At 53.5% G+C, this 17,526-nt stretch overlaps 1 protein-coding gene across 3 annotated transcripts in view; it reads right to left on the bottom strand.

The window, feature by feature from the left end:
- Window positions 1-10,706: 10,706 nt before the first annotated feature.
- Window positions 10,707-17,526, bottom strand: part of CARNS1 (carnosine synthase 1) — a 29,188-nt gene continuing 22,368 nt past the window's right edge. For 2 of the 3 annotated variants that reach the window (XM_075129236.1, XM_048854727.2), the window contains exons 9-11: window positions 17,131-17,402; window positions 16,495-16,569; window positions 10,707-14,546 (exon numbers count right to left, since the gene is read on the bottom strand). In XM_075129236.1, coding sequence (XP_074985337.1) covers window positions 13,311-14,546; window positions 16,495-16,569; window positions 17,131-17,402 — 1,583 coding nt within the window. In that variant the 3' untranslated portion in view covers window positions 10,707-13,310. The remainder of the gene's footprint in view (window positions 14,547-16,494; window positions 16,570-17,130; window positions 17,403-17,526) is intronic. The other variant, XM_048854728.2, reaches the window with a different exon arrangement.

Genomic DNA, 17,526 nt, shown 5'->3' with positions numbered 1-17,526 from the left:
GCCAAACCTCTGCCCCATCCAACCGTCCCCTGCCCCCCAGGACCTCCTACCCCTTATCCAACCTCACCCCCTGCCGCTGCCGCTGCTCCCTTACCATGCCGCTCAGAGCAGCCGGAGCTTGCAGCCCTGCTGCCCGGACGGAGCCAACCACGCTGCCCGCATGGTGAGCTGAGGCTGCGGGGGAACATCAGGGGAGGGGTCGGGGGCTAACCTCCCTGGCTAGGAGCTCAAGGGCCAGGTAGGACAGTCCCGCAGGCCGTAGTTGACCCACCTCTGATCTAAACCATCTCAACACCTGGAAGACTGTCTGGAAGACACAGACTTTGAGAGGAAATGCAGCCTGTATACAAAGAACTGTAAGCTGCCTATAACCTCTCTTAGGGTGAGAAACTGCTTGATTCAAATCTTGCTTAGTCTGTAGAATTCAGAGTGAGTTTATTTTTATTTCCTATGTAACTAACTTTAATGTCTATGCCTACTACATATAATCACTTAAAATCTCTTTCTACAGTTGTTAAATCTGTTTCCTATTTCACTTAAAACTGTGTTTTTGGTCGAAGTTCTCAGAGAATCTCAGCTCAGGTTAATAAGGGCTGTTGCATGTCCACTACCCTTTGTTGGAGTGGCGAACTAATTAATGAGCTTGCACTGTCCAAGGGAGTTTTGAGCATTGTAAGACGGTATATTTCTGGGGTGCAAGACTCGGGGCTGGGGTGATTTGCTGGTGCCTCTCTCTGTTTAATTGATGAGTAGCTTGGAGAGCCTTCATGCAATTTAACTGGGTGTGGGGGGCCACATGCTGATGGCTGAGTGATCACAGTGCCTAGAGGGTTTTTCTGTTTGTCACAGGCATAGCATTGTGAGAGACAGCCCAGGCTGGAGAGTGAGACGGGCACAGCAGTTCCAGGTTGTACTCCAGGAGTCCCATCACAGTGGCACAGTAAGGAGGGTGAAAAGCACAGCTTCTTGTTCTGATCGAGATTTGCACTTCATACATTGGTGTCGATATTTTAAGTGAGGCTTTAAGTGGGTTGCCTGAACACAGTCAAGAAAGAGTTACAAGTTTGTTATTTTCTGTTTGCTTATTTTGGGAAAGAGAAATAGCAGCAGAAAGGCATAAAAATGAGTGAGAGTGATGAAGTTGCAAAGTTAGAGCTGTACAGGCTGCAGGTAGCAGAAAAACAAAAAAGAGCACCAATGAATCTTGGAGCTAAAGCAGGTGGATACAGAGAGAGAGGCGGGCAGAAAGGAAGCAGTGCACGAACGAGTACTAGAACTGCAAGCCAAAGAAGCTGAGGAAATGGAAAAAGAGCAGAGGCACCAATTGGACTTGCTAGAAAAGGAGAATCAGAGCCATCCCACCCTAATGATTCCCATTTCTCCAAAAATCCACAAATGGGACCAGTTATGTCCTATATATAAAGAGACAGGTGATGTCACAGAATAGTTTACTACTTTTGAGAGTCTGTGTGAAGCTCATGTGATTCCTGATGACAAGAAAATCCCCACCCTGATTGCAAAATTAACTCGTGAAGCTCTGAATATACCCAATGAAATGCCAATTCAGGATACTTTAGATTACTGTAAATTCAAAGAAACAGGTTTGAAATGATTTCAGATAGGGTGACATTTAGAAACTTAAGACAAATGCTGGTATGAGTCATGGGGAATCTAATGGGAAAATGGGTGAGGGGGAAAGGTGTTGAAAGTTTTGAACAAATGTTTGACCTTGTTGCTCAGGAGCATTTCCTAGGCATATATAAAGATGATGTCAAACAGCGTCTATAGGATAAACACGTGCAAACTGTGGATGAGATGGCATCTCTATCTTATAGCCCTGAGCAGACCCAGGCATCTACTCAGAGTAAGTCACAGAAAGGGGGGTTTAAACCTGGTGGGAAGGGAGAGTCCTGTTTTACCTCTGGGAAGCACAAGGATGGCTGGGCACTCACTTCCTCAGAACCATTCCTCTATTCCACATCCCAAACCTCCTGTGAAAATAGAAGAGACCAAAAGATGCTGTCACTGTAATTCCATCGATCACCTGCTGGGAGGAAGAAGGCAACAAGTAGCCCATGTTAATGCTGCTGTCCTCAGCACAGGAGCCTCTGAGGCGCCTGACACTTGTAATATTGGTTCTGTGGGATTAGCCTCTGCAGAAGCAGGCATGGAACACATAAAGGTTGTCCAAATTAATGGCAGGGAATATCAGGGATGGGAAGATACAGGTGCAGAGGTTTCTGTGATTAAGCAGAGTGTAATTCAAGAAGGTGACGCATTGCCAGGACTAATGGCAGAGCTTTTATTAGTAGGAGGTTTCAGGATTCTTGTGCCTTTCGCCAGAATGTGCATAGAAACTGATGGGTTAGAAAGTGAATTAAAGGTGGGGGTAGCAGACGATATCCCCACAGACATGCTTATGGGAAATGATTTTTTCCCTGTAGCTCAGGCTGTTAAGGTGTCTGCCTGCAGCAGGAAGGAATATTATGCTGGGGCCCCAGAGGGAAAGGGTAAAGTCCCAAAAACTGCTGAAGGAAAGGGAGAAAGTCTCTTTGATTTTTCTGCAGCAAAGGGAAGAGCTGCTGGGAAAAGGTGCATCTGACCAAAGAGTAGACACTCTGAACCCAGAGAGGACAGATCACAACCATCTAGGAAAAGGAGGCTGGGAAGGTCCTAATGCTGGGAGTGGAGAACACAGGGTAACCTCAAGAGTGGAGATGGATTTCTTGTATATAGACAGTCCTGGCGTTGGGAGGCAGCTCCACACAGGGCCAGCCAATATGCAGACTCTCCCGACAGCCATACCTCACCAGACGCTGGGGTACTAAAGCCCAAAAGATACGATTGGATTGAAAACCTATACTGAAGGGAAAGAAAAGCCAGTAACTGAACATATGCTAAGGTTCAGGAAGGAGTTGAAAAACACAATTGGTATTGAACAAACCAGACTGTCTAAACAGAAGGCATAGTATGACAAAGATACTTGTAAATGCCCATCTGTGATACAGGGTGGATGCTACAGTTAAATCTCATGATAAAAATGTGGATGCTAATAGTAAACCTGATGACAAAGAATTTGGGGCTGATGGTAAACCTAATGAAAAGGTGCAATATGCATGATTTTGGGGGAAAGTTTTTGAACATGCTTGGAGTGGTAAATAAGAACACACCCTGTGTTAAGAAGCCCTATGATAATGCTGCTTTTCAGCTAATACCTATAAACAGAGTTGGAGCTTCTCACACCAGAGAAACCATAGTAAACCTTGGTTGCTGTATGGAAGGGGAAACCTAGGCATACCACCAGGGGTGGCAGGTTTGTATAATTTTTAGTGGTGCCCAGAACAGGTGCAGGAGGGGGTTTGGGGTGCAGGCTCTGGGACGAAGTTTGCATATGGGAGGAGTGCGGGCTCTGGGATGGAGTTTGGATAATGGGTGCAGGCTCTGGGCTGGGACAGGGGGTTGGGGTGCAGGATGGGGTGCAGGCTCAGAGGGAGTTTGGGGTGCATGCTCTGGGAGACAGTTTGGGTGCAGGAGGGATGCAGGCTCTGGGAGGAGGGCTGGGTGCGGGCTCTGGGCTGGCACAGAGGGTTGGGGTGTGGGAAGGGGTGTAGGGCGTGGTGCTGGGCCAAGGATGAGGAATTTGGGGTGCAGCAGGCAGGCTACCCTGGGGCTGGGGTGGGGAGCCAGAGAGGACTCCCCCCCAGCCCTCTCCCTGTTGGCACCAGCAATCTCCGAGGGGGGGGCCCTCCTGGCATGACACTCAATCCCCCTCAGGCTGCTGCTCAGGAGATCCAGCCAGGATAAGCCACCCCCCCCCCCACCCCCCGAGCTGAATCGGAGTCACCTACTGGGGGGGGTTGCCATGCACCTCCCCCCTCTGCAGGTGCAGCAGCCGCCTCAGCCTGCTCCTGGTGCCACTCCCTTGTGGCCAGCGAGGAAGAGCAGCGCAGAGCTGCCCGGGACAGCTGCCCGCTGTCGAGGGCAGGCAGGGACACTCGGGGGAGGCATGTGGGGGCGGCAGGTGGGGCCGGGGGACACTCCAGGGCAGGCACATGGGGGTGATAGGCAGTGATAGGACACAAATTTGCTGGAGTGCAGGCACCACAGGCCTATACAACTTGCTCTACCTGCATACCACTTCATTGCTTTGATGGCTAAATGTCTACACTTTAGAAAACTTTAATATCTACATTGAATTAACACCAATTGGAGAAGCAGAAGGGTTAAAAATGCTGCGAACATACAACTAGATGCTTTTTAGCAACTCCAAGAAAGCACACTTGCTAACTTTTGACATCACTAAACAGATCCACAAAGCGTTAAAAGGTACACAGACCTTTGCAAGAGCATATGGGTAACACTACAATGTTTAGCAACACTTGGGAGTTACATTGTCAAAACCTAAAGAAGAACCTTGACACACTGCTTTGCATTAGTCAGTGACTAATACTCTGGCAGTAAACTAAGGGGGGAGGTGTGGCACACTGTACCTCAAAATAGCACCTTGAACCCCCATATTCACGACTGTGATGTTTTGTACGAAGTATGCCTTATGAGGTATCAGTTAAGAAGAATTGATCTGTTGAACATTAATATCTTGTTGAATTGTGTGTACTATCACTGTATGTGAAGTTATGAAGTTTTGCTATGGGCGTAGTACTGAAATATGTTGTGAGGTTAGGAGACGCCCACAGCCAGCCTTTCAGTGGTATCAAAGAAGCAGCTAGTGAGATGGATTTACATCAGGACCAGCCAGACAGGAGCTGATGGCCCATCAAGAAGAAGCCACTCTCCCAGAGCCTCTTCAGAGAGGGCACATACACAATGGGGGCTGCCTAACCTTAATGTCACAGCAAGGATCTTTCTAGCACCTGGAGAGAAAGTCTAAGTGAGGGTTGATGACATCACCACTTGGCCTCTGTCCTCCCCATCTCATCACCTGAAAGATCGTCTGGAAGACAAAGACTTTGAACCGAGGAGATTGGTTCCAGGCTGAGAGGGAATGCAGCCTGTGTATTAAGAACTGTAAGCTGTCTGGTACATCTATTACAGTGAGAAACTGCTTGAATCAGATCTTGCTCAGTCTGTAGAATTTAGAGTGAGTTTATTTTCATATGTGATCTCTATGTCTACTACTTATAATCACTTAAAATCTGTCTTTCTGTAGTTAATAATCTGTTTCCTCTTTTACCTAAAAGCATGTGGTTTTGGTCGAAGTGCTCAGAGAATCTCAACTCAGGTTAACAAGGGCTGTTGCGTGTCCACTACCCTTTGTTGGAGTGGCAAACTAATTAATGAGCTTGCACTATCCAAGGGATTCTTGAGCATTGTAAGACGTGTATTTCTGGGGTGCAAGGCTTAGGGCTGGGGTGATTGGTGATGCCTCTCTGTATAATTGATGAGTAGCTTGGAGAGCCTTCATGCAATTTAACTGGGTGTGGGTGTCCACATGCTGATGGCTGAGTGATCACAGTGCCTGGAGGGGTGTGCTGTTTGTCACCAGCATTGCATTGTAAGAGACAGCCCAGGCTGGAGAGTTAAAGGGGCAGAGAGGTCCCACAGTTCCAGGCTGTACCCCAGGGGTCCAGTCACAATACCCCACAAGGCCTACTTCATATAAGATTTATCATAGTCCTATAGAAGTGGTGAACATAAGGGTGCAGACTCTCACAGTAAAACACCCAGATTGGGGCTGCATGAGGCTTGGAGACTAATCCCCTGTATGAGCATCATGGCTCTCCCAGCTCCTACTGACTCCAACTGGTAGGTTAGGGGCTCAGTCCCTCTAACTCTCAGGGCTGGGAAGGGTGGGTCTGTCAGTCCAGCCAACTCTATCTCCCCCTCACTGCCCCTAGCTTGGTCTTGTCCCCTTTCCTTCGACCCTGACCACACTCCCCTTGCTTTGGGACCAGGGGCAGCCTTTTGAGGGACGTTGCTCATTGCACTGCCTGGGATCACAGACTGGCTGCATGGGGGACTGTGCTGTCATGGGGATGGACCCACAGGAACAATGGGTCACTCATCCCCATTCCGGGGGGGGGGGGGTGGGAGAGGCCTGCATACACTGCCCCTGCACCACTCCCTTGCCTTCACTTCCCTGGGGTCCAGTTGCACCATCATCTAAATGTAGTCATGAGGGTGCAGTCCCCTGTACCAACTGTGATTTCCCAGTAGGGCCAGCTGTATTCAGGCCTTTGGGACCTAAACCAGCCTTTCGCGAAACACAGCATCACTTCATCTCAACAGCAGGAACCCTGCACGATAAGAGAGGATTAAAGCAACACAGGTCCTCCCCTTATCCAGATGAAGGACTTGTCTAGGGAATGAGCAAATCAGGAACAGTTAGACAGCCTTTGATGAACTCCATGCATGAACACTCGTGCTGGAATTATGGAACGTGTTCCTGCTTAGTTTATCCCACACAGGGAGTTGATCAGGAATAGATATTGCACTTTAAATTCACACTTTACCTTAATCTAAGTCAGCTTTCAAGTGGAGGCAAGCTCTGAGAGGCTTAACTTAACCAGACACCCCAACTTTAGATCTGGAGATGGGGCAGTCTGTTTCCCTATAATCCTGTCTCTCTCTCGTCTCCTGCCAGCTGAGGCAGATCTTACCCCTCTCCAAGTTCCTTTGTCTGTCCCAGCCATCCCGGACCCAGTCAATCCAGGAAGGGTAGGGATAGACTTCCCAGCAGTTGTTCTTTGCATTGTCTTTTCACCATTAGTAAATGGGGGGAGGAGAGGGGGATTCTCTCCAGCTCAGTATTTACCTGTCGGGATGGGACATCAAGCACAGCCAGTGCTGGAGAATTCTCGAAAGATGTGGCCGCTCATATAACAGCAGCCACTGCCATGTTACTGCAGGCCCTTCGGCTCCTCTTTGGAGATGCCAGGACATCAAGCTTGCTGCGTAGCTGCAGATCTATAAAATCCCAGTTCCGCTAACTCTGCTCTACAGCAGTGAAATGTGGGTGCTGAGGAAGGCTGAAGAGCAGCAGAATGATTTTCATTGTTTCCATCGGCTGCTCCATAGCAGCAAGACAAGATCAACAATAAGGAAATTCATAGTCGAACCCAAGCAACTGCCTCTATCAGCACAGGTTTCACTTTCCTGGTGCAGACATGCTCTTAGGATGGAGGATGAGTAAATTACAAAACGTGTTTACTCAGGAGAGCTGCTACATTGACAGTGATCACATGGGTGCCAAAAGCTTTGTTGGCATGACAAGATTGCCAGTGATGGACATAAATGAAAGATCTTAAGGAGCAGATTGATCTGCGTAGCACGTGATCTGCAAGGAGGCCACATCCCTGGGGATTTGCCAAGGTGATGATGTGAGGACTCTATGAGGTGTTTGCTTCTCTTGGAATGAACCACCTTTGTAATCCCAGTGAGTAACATACAATTGAATGAACAGAGGTACGTATAATATTCATAAAATAATACAGTCATCTTCCCGGGGAGGCCACAGCACCAGAGAAATCTCCCCTCCTATTCCTATCCCACAATTACTAGCTATGCTACACCCTAGCAATTTGGTGGCAGAGAATTTCATGGGGGATGATCAGAGCTCAGTTCACTCTGTGCCACTCTCCTCACCCCCCTCTGGCACCCTTCCTCCCTGTCTCTCTCCTTTTCATGATCTTTAATCTGACCCACCCCCCTCCTGCCTCTCCCTGTAACTGGATCTCAGCCTGGCAAGGGCACTGGAGAGCCAGCCACATGATACTGTGGGGCTAATGGCAAGAACAGCTGGTGTCCTTAGGAATCCACTGAGTAAGACAGTTCTGGGCAAAGCAGATCCTGCTGCTTGCGGGGGAGGGGGGTGTCTGCTCCTCCCTCTTCTCTTTAATCCTTCCCCTGGCGCATATGGGGCAAGTTTCCCGGGGAAGCTGGGGGATCTGCCCCCCTTTTAGGAGATTAGCAATCTGTCTAGAAGATATGCTGTAAATCAGATTGTAAGAGAAGATCTAGGACCTGTGTTAGGAGGAGGTGGGGGAGGTCAAGCGAGATGGCCTATTCTGGCCTAGGAGTCTGTGATTCCCCCTACTCATTACCTTGCTTCATGGGCCACAGGGAGACCAGAATTACCAGCATGCTTATACCACTCACGGCTCTGTGTTATGGCACTGACTGGCCCAGCCTCATTCTTCAGGGTTATACTTAGAGGCATTTTCAGCAGATGCCACCATTACACACTCTTCAGTAAGCAAGCAAGTTTTGACTCTTAGGAAGACGTACTGGGTGGTTGGTTGTTTTGGGTTCTGCAATGTTCTGGTAGGCAGTGATCCTGGGGGTGAGGGAGCTGCCTGAGAGGTGGGAAAGTTTGCTGTCTGCCTTGGGCTTTAACTAGAGTCAGTTTCTGGAGGCAGAGTTGATCCTTGTGAACCAGGCACTGGGGTAGGGCTGAGCCACATGGAAGCACGGATTGTCCTGTGTGCTGTTTGACCACCTCTGTTTCAGGACTCGTGTATGTAAATAAAGTGAGTTACCTTAGACTCTATCCATACTTCACATCACTGATTTCTCTTCTGCTGGGAAGATGATCTGCAAGGTCTCAGAGGTCAGCTGCCCCTAGCAAAAGAGCTATGCTGGTGCCAGGACTAGGTCACTGATGTCAGAAGGGGCAGAGATACCGTACAAAACAGTGTAGTCCTTTAGAGGAGGATTTGTGGCTGGGACAGAGCAGGATATGTTAGGGTTGGAGCTAGCATGAGCACTGACTGGTAAGAGAGAGCATCCAGTGCTGAGCCTCCACCCTGCTCCCCACAGCACAGTGTGTATGTCCCCCCCACACACATACACTGGGGCATTGGGGTCAGCACAGACTTCTGGGGACAGCGCCTCCTAGCACCATGCTGGTTCAGCAGAAGGGGAAAAAATGAGATGGGATCCACCACCCCTAGCCAGATCTCAGTCTCCTCTGCCTCTCATCACACGGGGTTAGGGAGGCTCTGTGTCCCACAGCTCCAAAGCCTTGGTCCTGTCATTAGGAGTGTCACCAAAAACCTGCTCATGAAACCTGCTCTGCACTGGGCTGGGCGCTGCAGGATGCTGTTGAAACAGGGATGCAAGACCATGCTGGGCTCTGGATGTGCAGCCTCCTCTCCCTATGGGCCACCTCTGCCCAGTGCTAGAGCCAATGCCCTTCTTGCCCCTTTGGGCCACTGCTCTGCAGGGGAAGGAGGTACGTTTAAGGTGTTGGGCATTCCCCAAAGCTGGGCATGGGGTGGCTCCCTGCTTCTGTCGCCATCCTGCTAGCATGTGAGGGGTGGTCTTAAAGCAGCAGGCTCCCCCACATCCTTCCCCAGCTGCGGGGCAGGACTCCAAATGACATGGTCTAGGTAGCCTGCCCTTAACACCCACCATACCTGGTGGCAGGTGCAGGGGGATCCAGGCTCGGGGGGGGGGGGGGGAGGGAGGAAGAGCCCCAGGGCAGCAGTGATGCAGGGAAGGATTAGGTGAGTTTGGCTTTCCTGCCCCCCCCCCACACACACACACTTCCATCCTGCTTGCGGGGGCTCCCCAGAGTTGAACCAATGGTGTTGCAGGCCCCATGCCCAGGGGGATGCCTCTGGGAAGTGAAGAGCATCCTGGGGAACCTAGCAATGCCTGGGTATGGAGGTGAAGCTGGCATGACCTGGGGTTCTGCCAACGACTGGTGAAGGCCAATGGGATGTGGATGGTGCTGCTTGCTGGCCTCCTGGCTGGGGAGCAAACGGAAGTGTGAGGATTGGGTGCCACGCAGGCACTGGGGAGACGGGCATCAGAGCTGACAGCAGTCCCCCATGCAGAGATCTGTGCCAGGGCCCCTGCTTGGCAAGGTCTTGAGAGATGAGCCCAGTTCTCCACTGCAGAGCTTTGCACTGTCCTCTGACCCATCCTGCATCAGAGCCAGATTACTGGGCTGGATGGGTCCACGGGTCTGATCTCGGGTTGTGGGGGGCAGATATACAGGGCTGGCTGGGCCCATGGGTCTGATCTGGGGCAGTAATTTCTTCACTCCAAACTGGTCAGAACCCCAGCATTTTAGGCAGCTGAGTCTGAATCCCAGGGCCCTGGCTCAGGCCCCTCTAGGCAATAGCTGGGGAGGGGGCTGGATGGGCTGATGCTCTCTTAGTCCCACATGCTGTTTGTCCCTGAAATGCCAGAATCTTGGCCTCAGAAAAGGGCAAGTCTGGGGGCAGGGAAGGGGCCTGCGAGGGATCCCAAAGCACAAAGTGACTTGCTCATTGTTCAGAATGGAGCTGGGGCACCCCAGGCTGCCCTCCATTTTAGAGTGGGCTCCAAGAGGTTTGCTGAGCTGGGAGAGGAGGCCCAGGAGGTGGATGGGCACTATGGGCTCTGTCTATCTGCAGCAGCTGCTGGAAAAGGTAGGGCCACAGAGGCCAGGAAGGTGACCCCTTAGCAGAGCTGGCCTGGAGAAGCCATCATCATCTTCTCTGCTGCGGCTCCTCCAGTTGAGACCCAGGAGGGGGAGACTCTGGGGTGGAGGGAGCTGGGGCCCAGGTAGCCCCAGGGCAATGGTGCTGTGGCTGAGTTGCTGGGACGGACCCTGCAGACAGGAGGGGCACAGGGAGACAGCTGACGATGCCTCATTTCTCTGCCACTGGCTCCCTCCATGTCCTGCTCTTCCTTGGCTGCTGGATCTTCTTCCAACCCTGCTGCAGCTCAGGGTGCCAATAATGCCTCAGGGACCTGCATATTTGCACATGGCATTTTATTGGGGAGGGACTACTTTGTCCGTCTGCTGCCGGTTACAGAGGCGGCAGAAGGACACAGAGGTGGGGAGTGTCACGAGGAACTCCAGCCAATGCTGACAGGGGGATGGGCTTGCTAATGCCCCTGTCCTTGGGTACCCTGGCATGGGATGCCATGGCTACAAGCACCATGGTAATGTCACTTCCCATCTCCCACCCACCTCCCTCTTCCCTGGTTCAGGGCCTCTGCCCCTTTAAGACATCACAATTTCCAGATGCTCCTCCCCTCATTGATGATGTCATCATCCCCAATGACCTCACAATCTCTTGCTGTGACATCAATAACACCAGTCATGAGGAAGCAGCAGGAATCCATGGGCTCTTAAAGAGGATGAGAACCTGACCAAGCTTCCTTTAGACCTGAGTCTTGCTTCCTTCTACTTCTGCTAATTTGTTACTGTAAGGTCACGGGGGCTGCACACACTGGTTTGTTATTACGGAAGTCTCTCTGGGTGCCATGCGCTGGTTTGTTATTGGAGAGTCACTCACGAACACTAGGGCTATGCACGCTGGTATGTTAATATTGTAGGGTCTCTCAAGGTGCTGCACGCTGGTTTGCTTCTATAGGATAATTTAAGGATGCTAGGATCTGTGCTTTCTGGTTTGATATTATTGTAGGGTCACTTAGGGATGCCAGGGCTGTGCATGCTGGTTTGTTGTTATTGAAGGGTCACTCGGGCTGCTGTGCACTGGTTTGTTATTGTAGGATCACTTGGGGACACTAAGACTATGTGCAATGGTTTGTTATTATTGTAGGGTCTCTCAGGGCATTGGTTTGCTTATTATAGGGTCACTTATGGATGCTAAGGGCTATGCACACTGGTTCGTTATTGTAGGGGCACTCCGAGGCACTGGGGCTCCACACGCTGGTTTGTTATTGTAGGGGCACTGGGGCTCCACACGCTGGTTTGTTATTGTAGGGGCACTCAGAAGCACTGGGGCTCCACGCGCTGGTTTGTTATTGTAGGGGCACTCAGAAGCACTGGGGCTCCACGCGCTGGTTTGTTATTGTAGGGTCACTGGGGCTCCACGCGCTGGTTTGTTATTGTAGGGTCACTGGGGCTCCACGCGCTGGTTTGTTATTGTAGGGGCACTCAGAAGCACTGGGGCTCCACGCGCTGGTTTGTTATTGTAGGGGCACTGGGGCTCCACACGCTGGTTTGTTATTGTAGGGGCACTCAGAAGCACTGGGGCTCCACGCGCTGGTTTGTTATTGTAGGGGCACTCAGAAGCACTGGGGCTCCACGCGCTGGTTTGTTATTGTAGGGGCACTCAGAAGCACTGGGGCTCCACGCGCTGGTTTGTTATTGTAGGGGCACTCAGAAGCACTGGGGCTGTGCATCCACAGCCCTCAAAACTGCTGGAGGGTTGTGCCTGCTTTGTTAGTGTAAGTTTTTTGTCCTTCCCTGGGACCAGGCATGCTAGTTAGTTAGCACAGGGCTGCTCTGGAGCCCTGTTTTTGCTCGTTAGCATGGCTAGGGTTCCCGCATCAGTGCAGGCTGTTCAAGCGCTGGGGCTGCAGGCTCAAGCGGGTCAGTTCAATGTCTCAGGTTCAGTGGGTTTGTAGGTTTCCTAGTGAGAAGTTTGTATAGGGCATGTGTTATCGCAGGGTCTGTGCTAGGACTTGGCCCACAATTGTTTGTTATTGTAGGGTTGCTGACAAGCATGGGAGGGACTGCATGCGGTGGTTTGTTGTTATCTGGTAGGTTGCTGACGAGCACGTGAGCGGGTTGCATAGGGTGGTTTGCTATCAGTAGGGTTGAGCACCGGAGGGGTTGTGTACTGTGGTTTGTTATTGTAGGGTTGCTGAGGAGGTAGCATACAGTGATTTGCTAAGGTAGGGTGGCTGAGGAGCAGAGTGGTGGGGGGTAGGGAACATGTGTACAGTGGTTTGTTAGTGGAGGGCCACTTGTAGCCTTAAGTCTCCACTCCTGGAGGCTCCAGCCCCTCAATCCTTCCCCTCCTCCCCACCATGGGTGAACAGATGCCAGAGCTGAGCTCGTGCCCAGGAGATTAGGGTCCGCGACCTACAGCCCTTCCCAGGGCTGGTGGGCTTGGTAGCGGGAGCCAACTGGAGGATCTCAGTGGGGAAGAAGGGTTTAGGGAAGAGTCTGCAGAGAGGGTGGGGGATCCCTCCAGGGATAGGACAGTTCAGCTGAGGGAGGAGAACTAGAGGATCAGGACAGGGCAGCTGGGGGGAGGGTGGGGGAGCTGGAGGAGCCCCAGAGGGAGCAGAACAGACGCCATACTGATGCAATCCCATGTCACGCACACATTGGTAAGAGCCACGCCTGCCTGAGACGACACTAGGGACCCCCAGCTCCCTCCTGGGGGGAAAGGGGCAGCTGCTGGGAAAAAACAACAACACTGGGATACAGAGGAGCCACGTAATGCAAGCGCCAGTGCCCCAGCTGGTGGGAATACACCAGGAAGGATGAGGCCGGGGGCTCCTCCAGGACCGGATTTGAGCCCAGCAGGCCCTAGGGAGAATGGGGGGAACAGGACAGAAGCAGCAGGGTGGCCCCCTCCCCGGGGGCTCCCTGGGTGCTATTTGAAGTGAGAGAGGAAGTGGGTGACAGGATAGTGGGGTGAGTCGATGCCCAGCACCTGGCAGACACCCAGCACCTTGAGGCAAGCCTCGCGGCGGCTGGGGCTGGCACAGGCCACGTTGCAGTAGGGCTCTTCATATTCACGGGTGACCAACTCATCCTCCAGCAGGTTGAGGCGGATGATGCCGCGCTCGTGCAGGGCCTGCAATGTCTCCACACTGGCTGTGGACTTGAGGGCCTTCAGGTGCTGTGACACCACGCACATGACGCCCACCAGGTGGGTGCGGGGCTGGGCATGGGTGGGCAGCAGCGGGGGCACCCCACAGGCAACCATGACAGAGGCGAGCATGATGTCCACCCCGTAGATCTCCTGGATCCAGTCGCGCAGGTAGAAGCCTCCCATGCGGGGGTTGATCTCAATGAGCTTGGGCCCAGCTGCCGTCAACTTTAGCTCCACGTTGAAAACGCCATTGGTCAGGCCGCAGCCCAAGCAGCACCGGTAGGCGGCGCGCACCAGCTGGGCCTCGCAGTCGGGCGCCAGGCAGGTGGGCATGCTGGCTGCTGTCTCGGTGAAGTGGGGCACACGGGTGGGCCCGTTGTCGGAGACGAAGGCGGCCAGCATGCGCCCATCATAAATCACAATATCCACGTCGTGCTCTGTGCCGGAGACATACTCCATCAGCAGCATGGCATTGCCCCAGCCCAGCCCGATGCCTGGGTGATCCGTATCCTCCCGCAAGTCCCGTGAGATCTTCTCAAAGTGCAGGTGGCATTGCTGCACATTCTCTACCAGCTTGACCCCCACGGCACCCGCCCCATACTCTAGCTTCATGACACCGGGGAAGGAGAGATGGCGGGCAGCCCGCTCCACGTCAGCGTGGCTCTCCAGGTGGCAGCAGGGAACGGCATAGAGCGCCTCTGAGGCCCAGCCAAGTGGGGCTTCCTTGCGCCGGCGCAGCAGGTGTTGGTGGGTGCGGCTCTTCTGCTTGGCCACCCGCATGGCTGCCACCGGGCTGCAGCGCAGGCCCAGCTGCTCACACACGAGGGCCGTCAGCACCATGCAGTCGTCCCAGTAGGAGAGGCAGCCGTCCAGGTGCAGGCCCCGCTCCCGCACCAGCCCCACCAGCCGCTGGGCATGCTCCTCATCCCGCCTGTGCTCCGTGGTGTCGTAGTGGATGAAGGTCTGCACCAGCTGCGAGGCAAAGTGGTTGGGGTCTGACTCCACCAGGTGAATCTGGAGCGGGGGGTGGGGGGCACAGAGAAGGGGGGCGGGGGAGAGATGCAGAGAAGTGGGAGAGAGACCAAAAAGGGGTCACTAAGGACTGGGGCAGGCTCCATGCCCTCCCCGCCAGGCGCCGCAAAAATGGGACTGTCCTTGGGGACGGATCCACACCCCACGGTGGGATGCAAATAGGGCGTTCCACTCATATCCAGAACCCCGGTGTGGGAGAGATGGAATTGTCCACGTGCGTCCAGACCCCATGTGGGGCAGGAGATGGAGGAAAGGTCCAAGCATTTCTATGAAGGGAGATGGGATGGGTCCATGTGTGCCCATGCCCCCGAGGGGTGTGGGAAGGAGATGGAATAGTCTATGTGCATCCAGGGAGGGAGATGGAATAGTTCACTCACACCCATGGCCCCATGAAGTGGGGAGAAGAAACAGAACGGTCCATTCACAACCAGGCCCCATGGGGTAGGGGGAAGAAACTGAATGGTCTACTCACACCCAGGTTCCATATGGTAGAGGGGAGGAAATGGACCAGTTCACTCCTGCCCAGGCACCATTCAGTGCGGGGAGGGGGAGAAGATGGAATAGTCCACTTACACCCAGGATGAGTGGGGGGATATGGAATGGCCCATTTGTGTCAGGATGGAATGATCCACTCGTGCCCAGGAGGGGTGGGGTAGACTGGGAATGGTCCACTTATGCCCAGGCCCCATGGGGTGGGGAGGAGGAGACGGTGTGGTCACGGGCCTCATGTGCCCGCCCCCATGGGGCATTCCTGGACCCCAAGGCAAGAGGAGATGGGATGTTCCATCCAGGTTGAGGGGGCGAGTGCATCTGCATGCTAAACGCTTTCCAAGAACAAACCCGGCATGGTTGCGTCCAGTTTTGTGCAGGGGCTTTGGGAAGGGACCAGCCGCCAGAGGGGCGGGGCCAGCACTGACACAAAAGGGCACCCCAACCTGCCTGGGCTGAGTGCCACCCTGGACACAGAGGACCAAATCCCAGCCTGGAACCAACCTGGAGCTGCTGCCAAGAAAGTGGGGCTGGGGGAGTACACAGGAGTGCTCACAGCCTAGGAAACTGCACTCAGCATCAGTGGCAGGGCTGTGCCATGGGATTCCTTTCTCACACCTCTGAGCAGAGTCAATTTGCTTGGGATTTGGGGGGGAGGGGTGTTCCTGAGAGAGCAGTTAGCTGGCCTCATGAGATCTAACTCCAGGAGCTAACAATGTCAAGGCTGGCAGGTGTTAACTCCAGAGCCTAATGCTTGTGGAAAATTTAAAGACAGCAGCACTATTAACTATTCCACTGCTGATCAATTTTCCAGGAACGTTCTGCTATTCCAGAGCTGTGGGCAGAATTGCCCACCTTTTCCCCCCCTCCACTGGGGCTGGAGATGGGCCAGACCACTTGCTCCTGTCTCCCACAGTGGTGTGACATTGGGCTGGGATACAGACCGTTCCATTACCCAGATTGCAGCAACCATCACAGACTGTATTTGCCTCAATTCAGTGTCTGGGCTGGGACCTGGTTCTCCTCTGTCTGGGGTCAAGCACTCATCTCCCCTTCCCCACACCACTCCTGCCCCTTCTCTAGTATTCCTTCGCCAGCTGACGTTCAAGCCCACGTCCCCATGTGCCCAGACGGCCTCAAAGCAGAGGCATGAGAGGGCACGGTGAAGGGAAGGGAGAGCAAGAGCTGTAGGCTACATGAATGGTCCCAGTGATTTAGAACGGAGAGGTTCGGGGGCGGAGGAGATGAGACACCCATGGCTCAGTGACCTGAGGCTGTGGGCCGGACTGGCAATGGATGGACAGCCAGGGGTCAGAGTTAAGGTGATTTTCTCATCCAGAGATCTTATGGGGCTCCCTGGTGTGCCCCTTGATGCATTACCACCCCCTCAGCAAAGAGAGGTCTGAGCTGTAGCCCTAGGGGATAGATCTGGAGTAGCTACCTGCACAAAGGTAACCATGGTTAACACTGGCTTATGTCCCTTCCAGGAGCTGCCCAGCTGCCAGGACTTTTGATTCTGCACACAATGGACACGGGAAGCTCAGCACCCCATAGATCCTGCCCCCAATCACTCCCCACATTGCCCCAGTGCCAGACCTCCAGCACCCACCCTGACAAGGGTCAGCACAGACGGGACAATAATCCCCAGCTCACCCTCGGAGAAGCACTTTCCCATCCACCTGTGACCTGGGCTGCGGCAGCCCCCTAGCAAAGGCTCAGGTGCGGTTTCTGTCCAGCTGGGATACAGGAGGGAGCCCCTTTGTGGCTGGGATGTGGGGAAGACTCAGGGGAGTCTCCCTAGAGCTGGGATATCAGAGAGGGCTGGCTGGGATACAGGGGAGGAAATGAGGAGCACTCCCATGGCTGGGATGTGGGGGAGGGGCAGAGAGGACTCCCCCTGCAGCTGGGGGTGGAGGGTGCATCCCCAACCTCCTCCGTTCGCTCTCTCTTCCCTGATGCAGGTTATGCCATGTTGGGTCGGACCCATGGCTAAGGACAGCCATCTCCCTCAGCTCCACTCCATGGCGGAGGGTGGGGGCTGTGCTGGGCAGCGTGGGGCCCGGTTTCCGCATCTTACTTTTAGCCCGTAGGCCCTGGCCGCCTCCCAGACGAACTTTTTGCTGACTCCTCCTGCCCCGATAACCAACACGTGCTTGCCCTCCATGAGGTGGCACTGCGCACGCCGCAACATCGTCTCCACCAGAGGGCGCGAGGACTCGCCTGCCGGCACCCCCACCGCCTGACTCATGGACTCGAAGAGCCCGCAGGTCTCCAGGCAGAGCTGAGAATTCATCTCCAGGGCCATCAGCTGCAGCACCTGCTCTGACGAGGTCAGGAGAAAATCCACACCTGCAATGGGAAATGGCCAAGTCAAGGGAACAGCCAGGATGGGTGTGCAATAGCAGTCAGGCCAAACTGGAGAGCACAAGAATTCAAAGGTTTCAGAGGAACAGCCGTGTTAGTCTGTATTCGC

This window comes from Caretta caretta, chromosome 6, assembly GCF_965140235.1.
Source record: "Caretta caretta isolate rCarCar2 chromosome 6, rCarCar1.hap1, whole genome shotgun sequence".
Classification (NCBI taxonomy): Eukaryota; Metazoa; Chordata; order Testudines; family Cheloniidae; genus Caretta; species Caretta caretta.
The sequence above is the reverse complement of the archived record's forward strand: the minus strand, read 5'-3'. Positions and strand labels throughout refer to the sequence as shown.